At 34.7% G+C, this 21,092-nt stretch overlaps 1 protein-coding gene across 1 annotated transcript in view; it reads left to right on the top strand.

Annotated features, from left to right (window-relative positions):
* The window catches only part of TRRAP (transformation/transcription domain associated protein), an 85,661-nt gene that overhangs the window by 12,452 nt on the left and 52,117 nt on the right, over window positions 1-21,092 (top strand). The window contains 20 exon segments of the mRNA XM_030459744.1: window positions 23-120; window positions 747-941; window positions 1,304-1,495; window positions 3,240-3,405; window positions 4,590-4,846; window positions 5,696-5,896; window positions 7,104-7,255; window positions 8,338-8,537; window positions 9,302-9,519; window positions 9,644-9,841; window positions 10,302-10,562; window positions 11,490-11,651; window positions 12,435-12,531; window positions 12,980-13,101; window positions 14,521-14,691; window positions 15,452-15,520; window positions 19,212-19,331; window positions 19,692-19,811; window positions 20,129-20,293; window positions 20,696-20,877. Coding sequence (XP_030315604.1) covers window positions 23-120; window positions 747-941; window positions 1,304-1,495; window positions 3,240-3,405; window positions 4,590-4,846; window positions 5,696-5,896; window positions 7,104-7,255; window positions 8,338-8,537; window positions 9,302-9,519; window positions 9,644-9,841; window positions 10,302-10,562; window positions 11,490-11,651; window positions 12,435-12,531; window positions 12,980-13,101; window positions 14,521-14,691; window positions 15,452-15,520; window positions 19,212-19,331; window positions 19,692-19,811; window positions 20,129-20,293; window positions 20,696-20,877 — 3,346 coding nt within the window.

Below are 21,092 nucleotides of genomic sequence, written 5' to 3'. Positions count from 1 at the left end.
TTTATTCTTTATCTTCTTTCAGAAGCACAATTCATTCCCAATAAACAGTTGCAACCTAAAGAGACTCAGATCTATATAAAACTTGTGAAATATGCAATGCAAGCTTTAGATATTTATCAGGTATGTAACTGGCTGCATGGCACTTTCCTCTGTGTTATATCTTTTATTACATATTTTTTAATTTACATGTTAGCTAAAAGGCAAGTTTCATTTGTAGTATGTTTTTATTGAATCTTGAATTTCAGAGCTGCAGCTTTTGGGAAATACTGTCAATTCCATAGTACTTATTTCTTGCAAAGAATAAATTATTTTTTAACAGCTGTTATTGCCTGTGTCTGTGTAGTCAGGCCAGTCTTAAAAGTAATTGTCTTTCATGTAGTGGATTACATCTTTTCTTCAAAGACATAGTTGAGCTATCAGTTCAAGCATTTACATGACTATGGTTATCTTCTGTAATTACACAAAGTACTAATGAAATGCAAATGTACATGATTTGGATTTAATTAACTTTTACAAACACAGTATGGTATCTCCTGCTGTTGACTTTTTCCACTTCTGACTTTAAAAACTGTGCTAGAAACTCTTACTTTTACTGTCCCTCTTGGCTCTTACACCAAGCTTCTAATTGTATGGGGGTTGTGTTTGAAGCCTGTAAAATCTCAGATTTTTTCAAAGGTATTTTAGGAATAGTGGAGAAAAATTTACTTGGATTCTGTAACCAGAATATGTTTTCTTAATTCCTGTAGGTCCAAATAGCAGGAAATGGACAGACATATGTTCGAGTAGCAAACTGTCAGACAGTGAGAATGAAAGAGGAAAAGGAAGTCCTGGAGCATTTTGCTGGTGTATTCACAATGATGAACCCTCTAACTTTTAAAGAAATCTTTCAAACCACTGTTCCTTACATGGTGGAGAGAATATCTAAAAACTATGCTCTGCAGGTATTATGTTTTTGTTTACTTTTTTCAATTGATAATAAGTGGCATGTAGAAAATAGCTCATGCCTTGAGGTACACAAGGCTGAAGTGGAATTGTAGATGCTGCTTCAAAGCTTGCATGCTAGTCCTGTTCAGTTTCTTGTGTTAACATTCTACTGTTTTATAGAAGACAAGTCCTATAATATACATGTAAAATTAAACTTGAATGTTTATTGGAAAACAACCATGAATATAACTTGAGGACAACTTGAATCACTTGAGTAATAGTGGAGATGGGGAAAGAAATTGGTCTTTAAATGGGTAGTGCATTTATTCCTGTGTTTTTATTACAGCAACAGTAACTACTTTGTGGTTTCCTTTAATAGATTGTTGCCAATTCCTTCCTGGCAAACCCTACTACCTCTGCCCTCTTTGCAACAATTTTGGTAGAGTATCTTCTGGATCGACTGCCAGAAATGGGATCCAATGTGGAACTCTCCAATCTGTATCTCAAGCTGTTCAAGTTAGTCTTTGGCTCAGTTTCACTATTTGCAGCTGAAAATGAACAAATGCTGAAGGTAAAAGTAATTTGTGTTAAAAATAAAAAAACCCTGTTTTGAATCTTAAGACATTCTTCAGATGTCTGAAGAACCTGAAGAGTTGCATGCTGTCTGATGTTTGATAGTCCTTTCATATTTGAACCACTATTAGAGCTTCATCTCAGTTTATTCCAAATGCTAAGTACCTTGCCCTATTTGTAAGTGATGGTTTCTGTGGATGTTTGCTTTGTATTGGAAATTATCAAGTAATTTCTAATTCAGAGTATAAATAACTAGCAGGTGCTTGTGGTCTGATTAGGATTGCAATAGAGCTGTGTGACTTTATGGTCAGGATATGCATATCTGGCATATCTTTTGCCCTGTGTTTCTACAATAACTTGAGTTTTGCTTAGACTGGAATCACTTTTTTGTGTTTTGGTGAATCTTGCTCATTCATGTAATTCAGTGGCATATGTCTTAAGTTAGATATTTTAGAGCTCTTGAAAAGTCTGGATTAAGGAGTGTTATATTTTTTCTCAACAACTTATTGTATGTGTATTCCAGGGATCTATTTATGCTGATGAGATAATCTCATTATCTAGTGAGTTTAAAAATACTGAGCTTGAAGCAGGAATGTGCTTTTCTCACAAAAGTAACAGCTGCCTGTATCCAGAAGAAACATTAAGATATTAATTGTCTGCTGCTCCTTCTTTCATTAATTCTATCTGTTTCTCTTCCCCCTACCTTAGAATAAACAAAATTTCTGATAGAGTTAACTGTGATAATTGTTTCTGTTCTTAGTGATTTCTTATAACAGGTTTAATTCAGTTTTCTGGTTGTAACAGAGTAGGGACTACTAACTTTCCAAATTCTTTGAAAGATAAAACCAATATGAAGTAATATTCATAAGTAATGTAAATCAATATTCATGTAATCTTGCTTAAATTCTTCTTGTTTGTCATCAGAATCAAGGTCATTTGGAGTTTATAGGCTGGAGATCCAATTTAAAGACTGTGATTTACTATCTTCACAGTTTCATGCTTCTGTTATGTGTGATTTTTTTTTTTCTTTCCACAGGATTGATGACATGAGCCTTGGGTAGACAATTAAATTGAATGATGATGGCTATTTGCAGCATTTGCATAGCAATGTAGAAAGCTTTTAGATGTTAAAATCCAGAATTGTGTCACTGTTTGTCCCTGTGAGAACCCTTGTATTTATCAATTACTTTAAATGATTCCTGCTAACTGTTTGTCTTGTGCTCTAGGAAGGCCACTAATTCCATAACCAATTTGTCATGTGCAGAAGTTTGCTTTCAATGTGAAATTTCAGCATTCATAAAAATTAAGAATAGTGATGAAGTTAGATCAGGAGTAAATGGATACTGTGGATTATTGTTTCTTGTCATTCTGACACTTCTGATTTCTGCTTCACATCCATTGGTTTGGTGGTGCAAATATTTTTCAATGTGTCAGAGTTGCAGGAGGTTTCTTGTTTTAATAAAAGTAATGCTTGGAGCAGCAAGCAGACTTCATAATTCTGCTAATACAAAAGCAGGGTTTCATTAATGAAAGAATGCTCTGGATTCTTGATACTGTTCAAATATAGATTAACTTTTTAACTAAACTCTTCAACAGTGGTATAAAACTAGCCTGGGATCAGGGTGTTTGGAATAGCTGAAGGTTTTGGTTTAAGAAACTTGCTCATTCTAAGCTCTTGTACAGTACAATAATGACAAATCTGGTATTTTATTAATCTTCAAGCTTTACTTTTTTTTTTGTAGCCACATTTGCACAAGATTGTGAACAGCTCTATGGAACTTGCACAGACTGCCAAAGAGCCCTATAACTATTTCCTGCTGCTCAGAGCACTGTTCAGATCTATTGGAGGAGGCAGTCATGATCTCTTATATCAAGAATTCTTGCCGCTGTTACCAAACTTACTGCAAGGTAGAACAAAACCTTCTTTCCCCACCCCAGTTTCTGATCATTTTTACATAAATGATAGTAATAAAGTTGTGCTGTGTAATTAAAAAGCAAAACTAAAACCCTGTCTCTGATAAGTAGCTTCTGATTTTGAGCTTAGCAGTTGATTAAATATCTTGAATGTGGCTTATTTTTAGTTATTATCAGCTGCTTCAGGCTCCATAGTTTTGGCTGCTTCACAATTTCTGCTGCTTTTTTTTTTCCCGTGTTTTACATTGTGGGGCTGTTTGTGTGGGTTTTTTTGTTTGTTTGTTTGTTTTTCATTCTTTTTTTGCTGTTGATGACAGCATTAAGTGCTGAGGGATAAGAGTAACAGGAGAAGCAATATTGCTGTCACTGGTGTTGTGGGAAGAGCACCACAGAGAAGCTCTAGTTCTGCAGTTGAGGGTGTGTGTGTGCACCTGCAAGTGCATGGTAAATATAAATGCAAGTGATGTGAGTTTGTACAAAGACACAGAAATGACAATCAGTTTAAATAACAGAGCATTTGTGCTTGGAAAGACTGTAGTCCAGAGATGCTGAGGATGAGTAAAGATGTATGAAGAGCTACTTAAACCTGAGGACAAGCTAGTATGAGCATATTTCCAGGAGTTTGAAATCCTGTGGTTTCCTTCTGCAGCTGTAGGAGTCGTTTTTATTATAGCTGGAAAATATGTACATTACCTATAAATCATTATATGTAGAAGTGCACGCTAGGTTTATGAAATATATGAAATCTCGATGGGGAAAAAAATGAGTTGAGAAATGTGTTTACTCTGTACGAGACAGTAAATGTACTTGAACTCATTTAATGTTTCTTTTCAGGATTGTAAATATTTTTTTTTTAAAATTTGTTCTGAGTCAAATAATATTTGTGGTTTTCATCCACTGTATTAAAATGCTACTTTATTGAGTCTAGTATTAAATTTTAGAATATGCATAGATAATATTTTTTTGTAGATACATGTACCTACAAAAGTATTTGCTGCATAAAATCCTTAGGTATAAGTTATAATTATGTGTAGCATCATATTTTGTAAATAGTTTTTAACAGAGCTATGAGATTTACAGGTTTTAAAAATGCCAGGTTAGTCTGAATTTCGGACATACCAGTTTTTTACAGTAAAACCTTTTTCCTTTGAGTGTACAACTTTTTATTGATTTTTCAGGACTTAATATGTTGCAAAGTGGCCTTCATAAACAACACATGAAAGACTTGTTTGTAGAGCTCTGCCTCACTGTGCCAGTTCGTTTGAGTTCACTGCTGCCTTATTTGCCAATGCTGATGGATCCCTTGGTGTCGGCGCTCAATGGATCTCAGACCCTGGTTAGCCAAGGCTTAAGGACTCTGGAATTGTGTGTGGATAATTTGCAGCCAGACTTCCTGTACGATCACATTCAGCCAGTCCGAGCTGAGCTGATGCAGGTAAACATGTTGTTTCCTGTTAGACCACAAGAGGTCATCAATTCATTAAATATTATTAGACATTTCTGTGAACCTTTACTTATAAAAACCTGAAAAATCTGTTGTGAGAATCATACCAGTCTGTTTTGTATGTAAGCTGTTAAGCTGAGGAACTGAAAAATTTAAATCGGAATTAATTTCTTCCGTACCCTCTTTTAAGGTGGTAAAGTTAAGACTTGCAACTCAATAGCAACAGCGTTACTATGTGTGTACTGCTAAGATGCACTGCTACAGAAAATGGTTAAAATTTACTTTTTTAGAAAGCAAACCAAGAAAAGCTTATCAGCATATCAGGATTGCAGCTATATGAAGTCCTAGATATGCAGTGAGGATGACGAGGCTGAAATGTGGAACAGTGTTTTAAATTTGGTTATTTCCTCTACTACAGTACTTGCATATGATTTATCCTTTACTAATTACTGTGTTTGCTTTTTGTGTTTCAAAACTAGCTCTTTGAGTTAAATTCACTTCAGCCTTTATTGGCCTGCTTTGTTTTTATTTTTATATTCATAATGTTCATCTAATATTGGCTATAAACATGTGATTACACTTCAGTGTGGCAAAAATTTTGTAGCTGACCATGATAATCTAATACATCCTACACTTAAGACAGCCTTGTTATAAAGCATTTAAACTGGTGGGAGCTGGGACTGGTTTTATTCGATCTAGGTAAGTATTTTCTAGAAGTTATTCAAGAGCAGATACACAGATACAAGAATAAGTGTTTTCCTCAAGGTTTTTTTTACATTAAAATTTGAAAATGTTTGCAGTGAGCCTGATCTGACCATGTAACACTTAAAACAACGACAGGCTTTGTGGCGTACACTGCGCAACCCTGCAGACAGCATTTCTCATGTGGCTTATCGTGTACTTGGTAAATTTGGTGGAAGTAACAGGAAGATGTTAAAGGAATCCCAGAAACTACAATATGTAGTCACAGAAATCCAAGGACCCAGCATTACAATTGAATTTTCAGACTGTAAAGCATCCATTCAACTCCCAATGGAAAAGGTAAGGGCTTATATTATTTTCTGTGCTGAGAAATCATCTTACTCAGTTTTCTTTTGTTACAAATTTATTTGGGAGCTTGTTAGCTTATGAAACATTGATAAAATATGGGTTATGTCTGCAAGCTCCAGATATGGGTTAATGAATATCTAACACTGTAAGATTTGTATAGCTGAAAATAGGTTTAGGATTGAATGCATACTTACTTTATTTTTTATTGTATGCCCCTCCACCTAGACAAAGATTTCTAATCCATTTATGTTGTGATAAAGAAACAGAATCAAACCCACTTATGTTTGTTTTCATTGTTGTTGTTTGTTTCAAGTAATTTGTTTCCTGCCAGACTTGGCAGGAAAAATACTTAAAGTTCTTTCAGAAGTCACTGCAAAGAACTTTTTATTTTATTTGCTGTGTAGTGATTAGGTAACAGTCATCATATGAAGCAGGTAGACCTACACTAACTTGTTGCTTCATTTTGACATGCAAAAATTAGTAGAAGTTTGCCAACTTATTCTTTATTTTCCCTTGAAATTGTTATACATCTCCTCCAATACAACACCTAAATGTAACAGATTTTAAAATGCTGTTCAACCCCTTTTCATTGCTTTCATATTTTAAGAGATTGTTTGAATAATCTCAAATGTATTGAATCCTCTTGCAAAGGAAGAGTACTATTTCCATTAAGGAAACAATGATTAGAAGTTGCTTACAAGGCCATTTCATCATGTATGATATAGCTCTTGATTTTCATGGAAAATACAGCAAAGGAATTTGTAATATAGAACAATTTCGTTACCATTTATATATGTTCATGAACACATTTTATAATTACAGTGTACAGGGATTAGGAACAGCAGTTACTGCTGAAGAGGAGAGAAAAATATTCTTGAGGGGGCAGAAGGAGATCAAAGTTATACTTTACCCATGACTTCAAATGCTTTCTGACCCTGTTAGTAAATATTAGGTACATGATCATATTTCATGTATCTGCCATGAAACTTTGCATTTTTAAAAGCATAACAGATATAACAATATTTTTAAGTCTGCTGTCATGGGCATTCTTTGCATTTCTTAATCTAGGCCATCAAAATTGTACATAGTTTTAAAGCTACTTTTTGTATGTATTAAATATATTGGTCCCTTAAGTAAGCACCTTATTGTAAATATGAAGAACATGAAGTGTTTTGTTACTATCTTTTCTGTATTGTAGGCAATTGAGACTGCTCTGGACTGTCTGAAGAGTGCCAACACAGAACCCTATTATCGGAGACAAGCATGGGAAGTAATCAAGTGTTTCTTAGTAGCTATGATGAGCCTGGATGATAATAAACATGCATTGTACCAACTTCTTGCACATCCCAAGTATGACAATTCTTTAAGCATAAATGTGTATGTAAAATTTATTGTGTCTTTAGAATAACCTAGAGTAAATGGTTAGTCTAGGCAATGTATTCTTCATGGGTTTTTGGCCTACTGTTTTATCCTTATAAATCAGTGCAGGACGTTGCAGTAAGAAGATTTTTGTCAGCATGTTATTTAATTCCAATAATGTGTTAATGTTTCATACTTTTTTTGCTCCCCTAATCACACTCCAGTGTCTGATCAATGACATATGATCAGACTTTTTAGAAGTCAGATTTAGTTTAATATGTTTAAATAGTTGGATTATTCTGATGATTGTATTTTAACTATGAACTTAGATTATGGCATTTTGTATGTACATCTAAGTTTTTACTGAAGTTAAAAGAGACACAAAATTCAGTTTGATTTGGTGACTGAACTATGGCATAGTCACACATGTAGCCCAGTTTGTGTTAATGTGGAGGCTTTTTATTGAATGTTTTTGTATCTTTGAATATCAATTATTACAATTCTAAATCAGTTTAATGCTTTTAGACAACTTGGACATCTATGCCTACAAATTATGCTGTTACTTTGAGTTTTGCAGTGTATTAAATGTAGCTAAAGATTATAGTAGTTTTTCCAATTTGGACGGGTTAGACTTGACATAAATACAACTTCACAAGGAATAGGTTTTGTTGGGCAGTGATTTGATAAATAATGTTTCAGCCGTTCAAGATTCAAATCAAATGTCATTTGAAAAAGGGGAAAAATGTCAAAATATTGAAAATAACATTCTGTAATTGAATTGCAGTACGATGCCTGTGTACCTATTATTTGTAATATACATGGGCTTCTTCTGAACCACTGGCTTTAAATGTTCCTGAAGAAATTGAGCTATCCATCATGTTTGAGACCAGTGGCTGAAAAAATTAATATGGACTGAGTGAACTGGTTTAACTCTATAAAAACAAGGGGACCATGGGCAGTGGAGGAGGAATTAGGTATCAAGAGCAAGCTTTAAATCAAGTACTGGATGTGCTCATGATTGCACTCTCAGTGCTGCAGTTTAGGATTATAATGAACTTAGTTTTGTTTTTCAGCTTTACAGAGAAGTCCATCCCCAGTGTGATTATTTCACACAGATACAAAGCTCAGGATACTCCAGCTCGTAAGACTTTTGAACAGGCATTGACAGGGGCATTCATGTCAGCAGTCATCAAAGATCTGAGGCCCAGTGCTCTGCCTTTTGTAGCCAGCTTGATCCGCCACTACACGATGGTGGCAGTGGCTCAGCAGTGTGGTAAGTAAAGTGTAACAGAGATCATGTGAATGGCCATGAGAGGGGTGGAGGAGTTTATACTTTTTCTAACAGTAATCTGTTTAGAGAAAGTGATGATATTGCTGCTGCTTCTGGGTAGATAGGTTGGTTTTCATTTGATGGCTTAATTATGTTTTAATTCTTTTGAGCAGAGCAAAATTATTAAGCAAGTTTTAGGAAACAATCACGTGATAATACTTTGGAAATGATACAGCCAAAGACATTATTGCTGCTTGGAACATTTCATATTTCTTGAGCATCTGTGTAACTTGATATGCAGTTATATTTGCAGGTGGTCTTTAATTGGGTTGTTTCCACTTGTGGTTTTGAAGGGCCATGAGAAGAACTAAATAGACATTCAGAGCACTGTGGTGTCTTGCATCTATGGAGTAAAATTTTTGTCAGGGGTGTACAGTATGCCAAGTAATTGGGAGGAAAAGACAAGGTGTAAGCATACCATTGTTCTCACGTTAATTTAACTTGAATTTTTATGATCCTTCATTTTAATTAAATCTTCTTGCAGTCTAGTTCACAGAAGAAAAATTTCAAGAAGATGTAATCTTTTTCTGCTAAGAGTGAAGAATCCCTTACAATCCATTTATATGCAAATAGACACAGTGCTTACTGGTTTTGCTATTAGCTAGTCAGAGGAGTAGCAAAATCTAATTGAAAGACTATTCATATTTAAATATCCATTGTTTTAGTTTTTTCCCTCTCTCTCTTCTCTTCCCTAATACAAATTGCAGGTCCTTTTTTGCTGCAGTGCTATCAGGTTGGAAGCCAGCCTAGTACAGCAATGTTTCATAGTGAAGAAAATGGGTCAAAAGGCATGGATCCCTTGGTGCTTATTGATGCCATAGCAATCTGCATGGCATATGAGGAGAAAGAACTCTGCAAAATAGGAGAAGTGGCTCTAGCAGTGATATTTGATGTTGCAAGCATTATCTTGGGTTCCAAGGAAAGGGTAATATATGTATTTTTAAAATATATTTAAATGGTCTCGTTTCAGCCAATGCAATTTTACTTTTAAAATTTTGGAGGCTTCTAGTGAGCTGGAAAAACAAACTGATACATTTCTTTGTTTCCAGGCTTGTCAGCTTCCCTTGTTCTCATACATTGTGGAACGTTTATGTGCTTGCTGTTATGAACAAGCTTGGTATGCTAAACTAGGAGGTGTTGTGTCAATTAAATTTCTTATGGAACGACTACCACTAATTTGGGTCCTCCAGAACCAGCAGACTTTCCTGAAGGCACTTCTCTTTGTTATGATGGATCTAACTGGAGAGGTAATTAACTAATTAATTATATTGAATAGTATGGGGAAAGCAAACTTCTATTCTTAAATTCCCACAGATTAAACTCTTGCTGATCCTGATTTTACTTAACTTCAGAATGTATTTTATCTGTGATAGTTACGAGTGAATTTTAGTAATATAATTTAAATGAAGAATTGAAGTTATGAATGAGTTTGGGGTTTTTTTTCTCTCAACATAACTTTGCCACAGTTTTTTGAATTACACTTGCTTCTTACTGAGTAGAAATGTAGAGGTTTCATTCAGATCAGTGAAGGAGCAATAGATTCACTGTCACTTGTATAAGAAACCACAGTTTTGGTGGTTTTTTTTTTGTTTTTTTTTTAGCTGCTTCTAGAATCAAAATTGAATGTTGTTCATTGAAGATTTAGTGTGTAGATTTATGATCTGTGTTCTGTACTTAAGTTAGTACAAATAATCTGTGATACCTTAGGTTTCCAATGGAGCAGTTGCTATGGCGAAGACCACATTAGAACAGCTTTTGATTAGATGTGCAACTCCTTTAAAAGATGAAGAAAAAACAGAAGAAATCCTAGTAGCACAGGAAAAGTCTTTTCATCATGTAACACATGACCTTGTTCGAGAAGTAACATCTCCAAACTCTACTGTGAGAAAACAGGCCATGCATTCGTTGCAGGTACTTGCTCAAGTCACTGGAAAAAGTGTCACAGTGATTATGGAGCCACATAAAGAGGTAAGGAGAAATACTCTAAGTCCAAGTGAGTTTGAAGCTGTTTACTAGTTTGGATTTGCAAAGTGCTTTTCTGCAAACTAAGCTCTTAAAGTGTTGACAGTGTGTATCTGTGATTTGCTAGGTTTCTTTGCTCTAAAATACTCTGTGGCTGGAGTACTGCAGAGATTAATACAAGCTGTGCCCTACTGCTTAGCCTGTGTTTATAGTGTCTACAATTCAGTTTACTTCCTGTAATTATGGGCTGTTTTCCTACCACAATCAGACATAGGCTAGGTCTGATAGGTGCTGCACTTTGAACCTCAGTGTTCTGTTGCTCAATAAATATGAGTTACATTGCAACTTTTTCCTATCTAGAGAGAGACTAGGAATATCAAAGTTGGTTTGAATAACTTTTAAAGCTGCTAGAACGTTTTTCTCTTGAAAGACGAATAAATGTACAGAAGGCCACCACAACATATGAAATTATAGATGTTGTTATTGTAGTTTGGGAATATACAAAGGAGTTCCCTAGTTGCTACCTGAGAAGTGGATGCAGTAGGCAAAAGATACAGTAATGGTTTTATAATTCTGTTGTTTAAGGAGCTTAAAATATGCATGTTTCTTGAGCCTTTGAAATGGTTATTTATACCACTGCCTTTGTTTATAACATTATGTGAGGTTACTAAATATCATAGATCTGTTCACAGAAAATATGTAATAATTATAAATACTGGGTGGTTTCATTAACTGGCTGTGAATTAAATTAGTTCAGAGAAAAACATTTATTCTTGTTTAGTGATTTCTAAAAAGATACATTTAGAACCACAGTAGTAAATGGAGCCTTGACTAATGATGTCTTCTTAGTGGCTAGGTTGTGGGCTCATTTGAACAAAGCTTGGGGTCATTTGAACAGGCTTCTAATTCAGTAATCTAAATTACATTATGTAGGTCCTCCAAGACATGGTTCCTCCTAAAAAGCATTTACTTAGGCATCAACCTGCAAATGCCCAGATTGGCCTGATGGAGGGAAATACATTTTGCACGACCCTGCAACCCCGGTTGTTCACCATGGATCTAAATGTTGTGGAACACAAGGTTTTCTACACAGAGGTACTTTCTTCTGGCATACTCATACTTCAATGTAGTGATCGTGTTAGAACTTCCCTTGTTAAAATGGAGAATCCTCAGTTTTATCTTTAAGACAAACCCAAAGTGCTGTAGATCAAAAAATGTCTGTAAAGGTGAGAGTGATACATTGGTACTGTGAAGGTCTGAATCTTAACAGCATTCTTGGGTATCAGTGCAACCTGGTTGTTGTTAAATTTCATAACTTTGTTTCTACTTGTTCACTGTTTTCCAACACAAACCACAGACATATATTGAAAATACCTGCAAAGAGGAGAGCTGTTCAGAAAAGCATTGTCTTTCTGGGCAGTTACTATGACTGACTGAATTACTGAAGACATTTTCAGTACATTTCTTCTCTAGAAATCTCCTTCTGTTCTCTTACTCCTTTTCTCAATATTTTCAGTACTTTTACTGCCATTCAGGAGGCAAGCTTTTCTGCAAACCTATTCTTTTAGTGTATGAGCAACCTGTTTACAAATAGAGCAGCTAGGTATTGGCCAACAACATGCAAAAGGGCTAATTTTTGCCTGACTTTTCACTGATGGCAGTGCTAATGGGCTCTCTTACCTCTAGCTAATCACTGCTCTTCATGGGAACTTACACCTTTGAGTAGAATTTTTGAGTGTTGGTGACATTTGGAGATAGATTAATGGCTTTGCATAAACTTGGCTCTTTGAATAAACAAGACTCAGAAGGTAACTGATAAAGTAATTTCAATTGTGATTTGCAGCGCTTTACTAGAATCATTGTTTCTTTTTTCTGTAGTTACTGAATTTGTGTGAGGCTGAAGATGGTTCCTTAATGAAACTACCTTGTTACAAGAGTCTTCCATCACTTGTACCTCTTCGGATTGCAGCCTTAAGTAAGTAAAGCTTCCAAAGCAAAATTTGATGTAGAGAAGTATACTTTGGAGCAATGGGCAGTCGTCTTCCCAAGATCAGCAGGGAACCAAGATCAGCAGAAGGCTGATGACTGCTCTCTAGAGGTCACACTTTAATGGAGAATAATAGGAAAGTATTGTTGCTTCCTTAATGATTCAGGTTTAATTTCTGAAATGAACCTAGAATATTTTAGATTAATTATGTTGTATAGCATTAGGAACACTTCAGAACACTGTTAATAGAATTTCCTTTCTTTTACTATTTCATGATGTTTGTTGCTTTTGGCAAAGCATGTTAAGTTTTAGCTGTCTCTAATTTAAGACCAAATAAAAAGAAATTTGAAGAGAAGAAATGTAGAATTGGAAGTGTTTTTTCCTCTCTTGTGAAACTGGCTTAACAAAGAGAACACATTTACTTTGATATTTACAGATGCTCTAGCTGCTTGCAATTACTTGCCTCAGTCCAGAGAGAAAATCATTGCTGCACTTTTCAAGGCACTTAATTCAACAAATAATGAACTGCAGGAGGCAGGAGAAGCATGCATGAGAAAGGTTGGTGTAGTAAAATATTGTTGCTTTTGAAGCTATAATTCTTTCTGCTTTACTTTCTTGTTACAAAGCTTCCTGGGTAAGGTCTCTACAGAAAATAATAGCGATTCTGTTAAGTTTTTGTTAGTGACACCAATATAATTAAGTTTCTGTCAGATGCAGGTTTTTTTGGGTTACCTAGCCCTTGAAATTAAGTACTGTAAGCTCTTGGACAAGGAACATGGTAAGTGTTTCTGTCTGTCCAGTCTTTCAGTCTTTCTGTTTGTGTGGTTATCTTCTTTTCTAAATTAACAGGTTGAGTCCATCCCAGCAGTTTTATCAATGTGCATTCCTGGTTTTACTGTAAAAGATTTTCTTGGGTTTCTTTGTTCCTAGAAAAATAGGTAGGGACCCTAGACCTGGTTTTGAAAAAGTAAGCAATGCAGCAAAGTTAAACTCTGCATCACAGTTTGACAGTTTCCTTCAGGGGGACAGGACTATGTCTTCAGTGAACAAGGTCAGAAATAATATCCTTACATGGTGCTACACTACACTATCTGTTCTCTAGATGCTAAGTTATAGTGTAAAAAAGCTGGAAGGACAGGGAAAAGGATATTATCTCATCATGATTTGTTGCCCAGTAGATATGCTTAATTCTGCTTCAGCAGGATTTTAATACAATTCTATATTTTTGAAATTATAATCAAAATAGTTACATGGTAGTGATGTGTAGATTGGCTTGTAACAGGACTATAACTGTAGTTATACTGATGGCTTACATTTTTTTTAGGCCATTGACTGATTAGAGGTCAGATATCTTTTCATGTCACACTGGTCTTCAAAGGGAATGTACTTGTTATTTATGGCTTATTAGCAATGTGGTTGGATTGAGAGGTAAAAGGGAGCAAGTAAGGGTACTCCTGACCTATGCATTTGGTATAGAATTTTTCTAGTCTTTTTTCCTGTGATATATCTGTGCCCACAGGGTGTTTGGTTATGACAGGAAATATTCTGTCTACTTGCAGCTGGGTTCTCTTGACCTTTTACATTATTCAGGATGTATGCAGATTATACACAGAAATTTGTTCTGTTGCTTTCAGCCAGATTCACAGGCAGCTCTTACTAAAGCAGTGTCTAAGCAGTTTGTGCATAGTTGTATACTGAATTTATAATTGAGGTAGTTTTTCATTCCATCTGTAATTAAGATCTCCTACTTGATTGTTTCATGGAATACCTTACAGTGTGTCAGAAATACTTAAGTGGTTCACAAATCCATCTTGTTAGTAATATATTTCCAGTAATAAATACTGTTTAGGCTGTTGTGATCTGAAAGTACAAAATAAAAGAAGAAAAATCAAGTCAGCAGAATTTATTTTAAGAAAGATACTTGTACAAAAGTCACTCCTCTCTGCATCTGTATCTTAATACTCTATTCTCTTGCAGTTCTTGGAAGGAGCTACCATAGAAGTTGATCAAATTCACACACACATGAGACCATTACTTATGATGTTGGGAGACTATCGAAGTCTGACACTGAATGTTGTGAATCGTCTGACATCTGTCACTAGACTTTTCCCAAACTCTTTTAATGATAAATTCTGTGATCAAATGATGGTATGTCAATTTAAGTTTTCTTTTGCTCTTCCAGAAGAAGTTCTTTTAGTTAATATTGGTGGTGTTGAAAAATCAGAGAACAAATTATGACACTTGACATGTATATACATATAGGAAGTAAAAGATTTTTGTTTCACAATTAATAGAAAAACAATCTTTAAAATGAGTTAATTTCTAAAAAACAACTAAAGTGAAATGTTAAGAGATATTGTTTTCTAGTGCAGACATACCTAGTTATGCTAAGATCTGCTTGGACAAATTTTTCTTTAAGCAAGGTGCTAGCAGCATAATTACTAACAAAACCATTGAAAACATGTTTTCCTTCCTAGTGGGGTATGTCTGTTTTGGTGTTCTTGATACAGAAAATGGCAGAAGGTATTGCCCTTCTTATGTACAGTTTTAAAAATGTATACCTGAATTATTTGCCCTTTAGCCTTTAAATTTAAATCCTTTAAATTTGGATATTTAAATATTGAGAATATATGCATATAAGGCAAATAATTAAACAAGTGTAAGCCCACCAGACTTCAGATTTTGGTGCCTTTTAATGGCACTCCTATAACTCCTTTTTTCTGGAGAGGACTTTTGGCTACAGTAAACTCTTCAACTGAAGCAATAAGAATGGGTACTCCTTTTCCCTTTGTTTTCTTCAAACAATAATTCCTGCCTCTGTTCCTTCTGTTCTCGTAGCACAGGCTGTCACTTGCTATAATGGAACAGTATAATTAGAATAATAATACTAATTGTTCTTTCTTTCTAGCAACACCTGCGTAAATGGATGGAAGTTGTTGTTATTACTCACAAAGGTGGACAACGGAGTGATGGAAATGTAAGTAAATGAATGCTTTAATGTGAGAAGATAAGAAATAAATAGTATTAATGTTTTGGAATTAAAAAACTCATTCAGCTGTGAATGTTGCCACAACAGATTACACCCTGTTTTGTTGCAAGATAATGAACCTATCGAATGTTTGTTACAAAGCGTGGTAAGAGGAGCTTCTTATCTGCTGATAACAGTTACTTTCCAGCCTATTCTATACAGGTTGTTGTGGGAACAGATCGTGGATTTCAATTTTTTTTTTTCCTCAGGATTTTCTGCTTAGAAATCTGTTCTTTATTGGAATGGCTGATGAGCTTAGCAGCATAATCCTTTTTTCACTAATATGTTTGATCTTCATAACATAGTATTTTGAAAATTATACATAATAATAATACTACTACTAATAATAATATAATCCCAGTTAATTTAACATATAAGTTATGAAAAATGAGTTCATTATTTGCCAGCTGATCAGTTTTCTTATAAATGGAAAATTACAGAGCATAATGACAACACAGTGTGTGCTTAGCAATACAGCACTGAAGGAAATTCCTATTTTAGTGTAATATAGGTTACCAGAATTTTCATAATTTTAATTAATAATTTATATTAAGTGTTGAGATTTGTTATTTCAACTAGGAAAAAATTGGTGGGAATTTTATTAATCTTTGTTTTTCAAATTAGAATGAAATTAGCTTGGCTTTATATTTCCTTCAAAACATGGCAGTGGCTTAATGGCTTTTCATTACTCTCTCCTGTCACTGCAAAGAAAGCTTTTAAATGTGAATGCAGTGATTGCTTTCTTTTTGACCTAGATGTTCTCTAACTGAAAAGAATTTGTTTCTTATGTTTAAACTTAAAACCTGTACATTTTTTAGTTAAACACAATTTATTCATGTTCAAGTAGTTGTAAAATCTTCCTATTCTTCTTTTGGGATTCACTTTTCCTCACACTTGATGATTACAGATATCGTGAGGATCTTTTTTATCACAATAGTCTTCCAAACTGCAATCTGGCACCTCTAGAACAGTATTTAGTTGTCCCTAAATCACACTTAAATGTGAATTCTTCTGCTTTTAATGTTTTCTGTTGATGTTTTCTATGTAGTTTCTGTGTGTTTAGTTTCTAAACCTGTTTTTTTTTCTTTTGTATTGGTGTGTAACCTCCTTATGTTGAGGGCAAGGTGTACATCAGACACTTTATAAATAAATATAGTGTCACATCTTAAGGGAGGAGAGAAATCTGTGGAAGCATTTTAAAATAGAATTGTATGACTGAAAAACTAATTGAAACTACTCAACTCCTCCAGCTGTTGCTGTCAAGTTTTCTTAAAAATTAAAACTTTAGAACAGACATTGAGGTCTCTATACAATTGCTATGGCAGTCTTTGTACTTACATTTGTATGTACATTGTGCTGTTGCAATAATTGTAAATTCTAGATGTGTAAAAAACTAGGATGGTGAAACTGGTGGTTAGAGTTACTGTAGTTGGCCTTTCTCTTACTCTAATTTCTTCTTGATCATAGTGAGATTCCAAAATCTGAGATATTAACTTGAAGGCAATGTTAGGGACTGTTGTTGGAGGAGTTGCAGCATTCAGTCTGAGTGAGAGTGGTTACATCTAGAAGATGATAAACACACAAGGGACAATGGAGCTGGTGAGGAAAAGCCTTGTGTTTGCTAGCTGAAACAGGACACAGCACTGTTACAGTGACTTCTTTGACCTAAAGAGTTTTCATCTTTTTCCAGCAGCACATTATGAAGGTGCTGATGTTGTGATGCAATTCTCCCTCATAGTGCAGGAAGCAGTTAGTCAGGTTACTTAATGGGGCAGTCCAAATATCTGTGAAATGAATTTACATATTTAAATGATTCTAGACAAACTAAAAACTTCTGATACCTCAGTTATAAATATTGCATATTAACAACTATTGCTGCTAAAATAACTGAGCTCTTTGTTCACCTAATTAACTTTGGCAGTCCTACTGTATTCCTGAACTTGGCTGTTCAGATAAATGAACAAATTAAAGTGTAACATGTTAAGTAGTGATTAAGATCTAATTTGTTGTCCCAATGAATAAAATTTTTGATTTAAACTCCTTCTATTCTCTGCTTCCCTAAGGAAAGGGAAAGGGTTTTAGGTCATGTCTGGTAATTGGAAAAACAAGTTTTGAATAGAGGGTTTGCCTCTGGCTGTCCTCATGAACAGGGACATCACTGTGGAAATTCTGGACTGTAGCCTATTAGAAGGACTTTATAGTTTTGTAGTTGAAGTACTGAAAGTGATTTCATTATTCATTCTGGACAAATTTGTCACTGAAGGTGTTAAATTTTTGTTCCCCTTACTTAGTAATCTCTAATATATTTTATTCAATACAAATATTTGAAAAGCTATGTTTGAACAATGTGCAAGAAAAAAAAAGGATGCTTTTCATCCTAATTCTTAGGAGAGCAATTCACCGCATGGGAGATTCTCATTGTCTTCATTCTTTCAGTTTGAGATGGGAAAATAACCCTATGAAAGTCAGTTTCTGACTGCAACTTAAATAATAGCATTTACTGATTTGTTCATTTATTTGATGTTTCTGTGGGCTTTTTCTTTTCATTCTGTGACTTCTGTTTTGGTTCAACCTGCCATGGAAGGGGTAGAGGTGAGAAACTCAGGACCAGGAAGTTCTTTGTTGTTGTGATTTTGATTTTTATTTTATTTTCTTTCTCTTAAACTGTGATCTGTTAGTGTTATTACTGTGTTCTGGGCAGAGTGCACTGTGCCTTTGAGTGCAGTGCTGTGAATTGTCTTCTGTTTTCTGTGGCAGGGTTGTTTTGGTAACATTGCTGTTAAGGATGTAAAGCATGTTTGTAATAGGAAAAGCAGGATTTTTAGCTTCTGTGAAGGCATAAGGTTTTATATGTGTTCTTAGTCCTAAGTAGTCTTTTGAAGGTCTGTTTAGGAGGATCATGTTAAAGGAGTGGGGCCAAATACTTTGTGCTTAAATGCAGCTGAGGAAATGTAATGCGTTTTGGTTAATGTAATGCTCTTTTGGTTACTGCACATCAGAAATTTGCTTTAGAGAAATGATGGGGATGGATGGTTTGTGTTTTTCCATTCACTTTTCTTACTGAAGACAACCCACACTCCAACAAACTGAAGTATAGTACCCATTTAAATTACACAATGAAAACCACAGAATTATTTTGGACTTAAGAAGAATTCAATACCTAGTGGAAAAACAGAGCTGACTTTTCTTTGAAGTAACCAGCTGTTTGCAAGATCCATTGAACAGTGCTGTGAGAAGCTGCCTGTCTTTCTCATCATGTCTGATGCAGGGTTGTGGGGAGTATACATGAAACTGGTTAGAAAGGAAGGTCTGGATTTTTGATGCATGAACCACTCTGCCAGTGCAGTGATCAGTCCATAACTCCCCCATCAGCATTATCATTACTCAGTGTTTAGCTCATACATGTAAACCACCACTACAGGTACAAAGAAATTAAAATTAAACCATGATATTATAAGGGAGAAAGGGTAGACTTCTGCAAGAACAGTTTTCTGTATACATCATGGTAAGTAGATGCTGTATATACATTAACCCTTTACATTTAGTTGCTGGCTCTGCTATTAAAGAGAGGAAAGGATATGTGATAGTGTTTTTATGTATCTAATTAGCAATACTAATTTGTGTTTCTTTTTACCTGTAGGAAATGAAGATTTGTTCAGCAATTATAAATTTATTCCATCTGATCCCAGCTGCCCCTCAGACATTGGTTAAACCCCTCCTGGAAGTTGTTATGAAAACAGAACGAGCAATGTTAATTGAGGTAAAAGTGGAAATCAACTGTTTTTTTAACTGATATTTTTTGCTTATAGTACTTTTAAACATTAATATACAGTAATTATAATCTAAATATGTTGTGGGAACATTTGATTTAACAAATAAATATGCTCTTCAAGACTTTTAGGAGGTATTAATATTTCTCTTAGACTCTTAAAAGTGAAGTTTTGAAACTGTCAATAAATTCTCACCATTGAAGTTCTGAATATTTTGTGGCTGCCTAAATGCCCAGTCAAATATGCTTTTCTCAGAATTGGTAGATTAGTAGAAATACTCTTTATTTTGGTAAATTTGCAGAAATACTCTTTATTTTGTGTTTTTAATTTAAGCTTTTTGAATCTTTCAGGCTGGCAGTCCATTCAGGGAACCACTGATAAAATTTTTGACACGTCATCCGTCGCAGACTGTGGAGCTGTTCATGATGGAAGCCACTTTAAATGATCCACAATGGAGCAGAATGTTTATGGTAAGCTGTGTGGGAAGGAGAGTAGGAAAAACCCCTCATCTTCACAAATCTGATGAATGAAAAATTTTTAATATTTTCCCTAATCACGGTCATACTCTGCCTGTAGGGTACCTATTCTGTCTCTTGTTTGTCCTGAGATGTTGATTTTAATCCTTTCCAGACTATGTAAAATTGTTACTGAAGTTGTAGTGGTTATTTTTATATATGTTAAATGTAACCTCTACAACTTTAGTGAGTAATATAAAAGCTGAAGTATGATATAGCCTTTTGATATTTTTTTCTCTTAAAGATTATTATTAAAATGATTTCTTCCTCAGAGTTTCTTGAAACATAAAGATGCCAAACCTCTACGAGATGTACTGGCAGCTAATCCTAACAGATTCATCACTCTGCTGTTACCTGTTGGTACCCAAGCAGCTGTTAGACCTGGTTCTCCAAGCACTACCACAATGCGTCTTGATCTTCAGTTTCAGGCTATTAAGGTATTCATTTATTCTTGTTTGTCTCTGCAGAAGATAGTTAAAACCTCTTTAGTTACAGGCCAGTTATACAGAGACTTTCAAGTGTGTGTATGTTTTAAAGGTTGGTGAAAAATGCTTGCAAATATGTAAAGTTTTTGTAGTCAGAGTCAATCTAGGAAGGGAAGAGAGACTGAAATGAGCTCTACTTTTTATTTAATCAAGTAAGATGCAGGAGAAAAACATGGCAACGTAAACTATTTTTTTATAAGAGAAATTCCTTTAAAAATTCAACTGAAATAGTTTCTGACATTCTCTAAACATTTTAGAACCCTTAATTGATTTAAAGAAATGCTTTTATGTTGTTTCTTCAGACAGATCTGCTGCATGTTGACTCTGCATTTATCTTGTTTTGCCTTTTGACAGATCATAAGTATTATTGTTAAGAATGATGAATGTTGGTTGGCAAATCAACATTCCTTGGTGAATCAGCTGAAACGTGTATGGGTGAGTGAAGCTTTTCAGGAGAGACACCGTAAGGAGAATATGGCTGCGACAAATTGGAAAGAACCTAAGCTATTAGCATATTGCCTGCTGAATTACTGCAAGTATGTAAAAAACATTTATTTTCTATAGGTTGCATACATGATTTCATTTAAATTTTGAAAATACTGTAAAGGTATTCTGAGGTACTAAAATGAGTTTGCAGTTACTGAAGAGAAAGTTTAATATATTTCATAAGACTGTCACTAGCTCTAAAACCATGCCACTGGTCCTGGCTGCTCTTGGCACTCTGCTTATTTAAAACCAAGATTAGTTTCTT

The sequence above is a fragment of the Calypte anna genome, chromosome 14 (genome assembly GCF_003957555.1).
Source record: "Calypte anna isolate BGI_N300 chromosome 14, bCalAnn1_v1.p, whole genome shotgun sequence".
Taxonomy (NCBI): Eukaryota; Metazoa; Chordata; class Aves; order Apodiformes; family Trochilidae; genus Calypte; species Calypte anna.
Note: the sequence above shows the minus strand (reverse complement) of the source record. Positions and strands in the feature narration are given on the sequence as shown.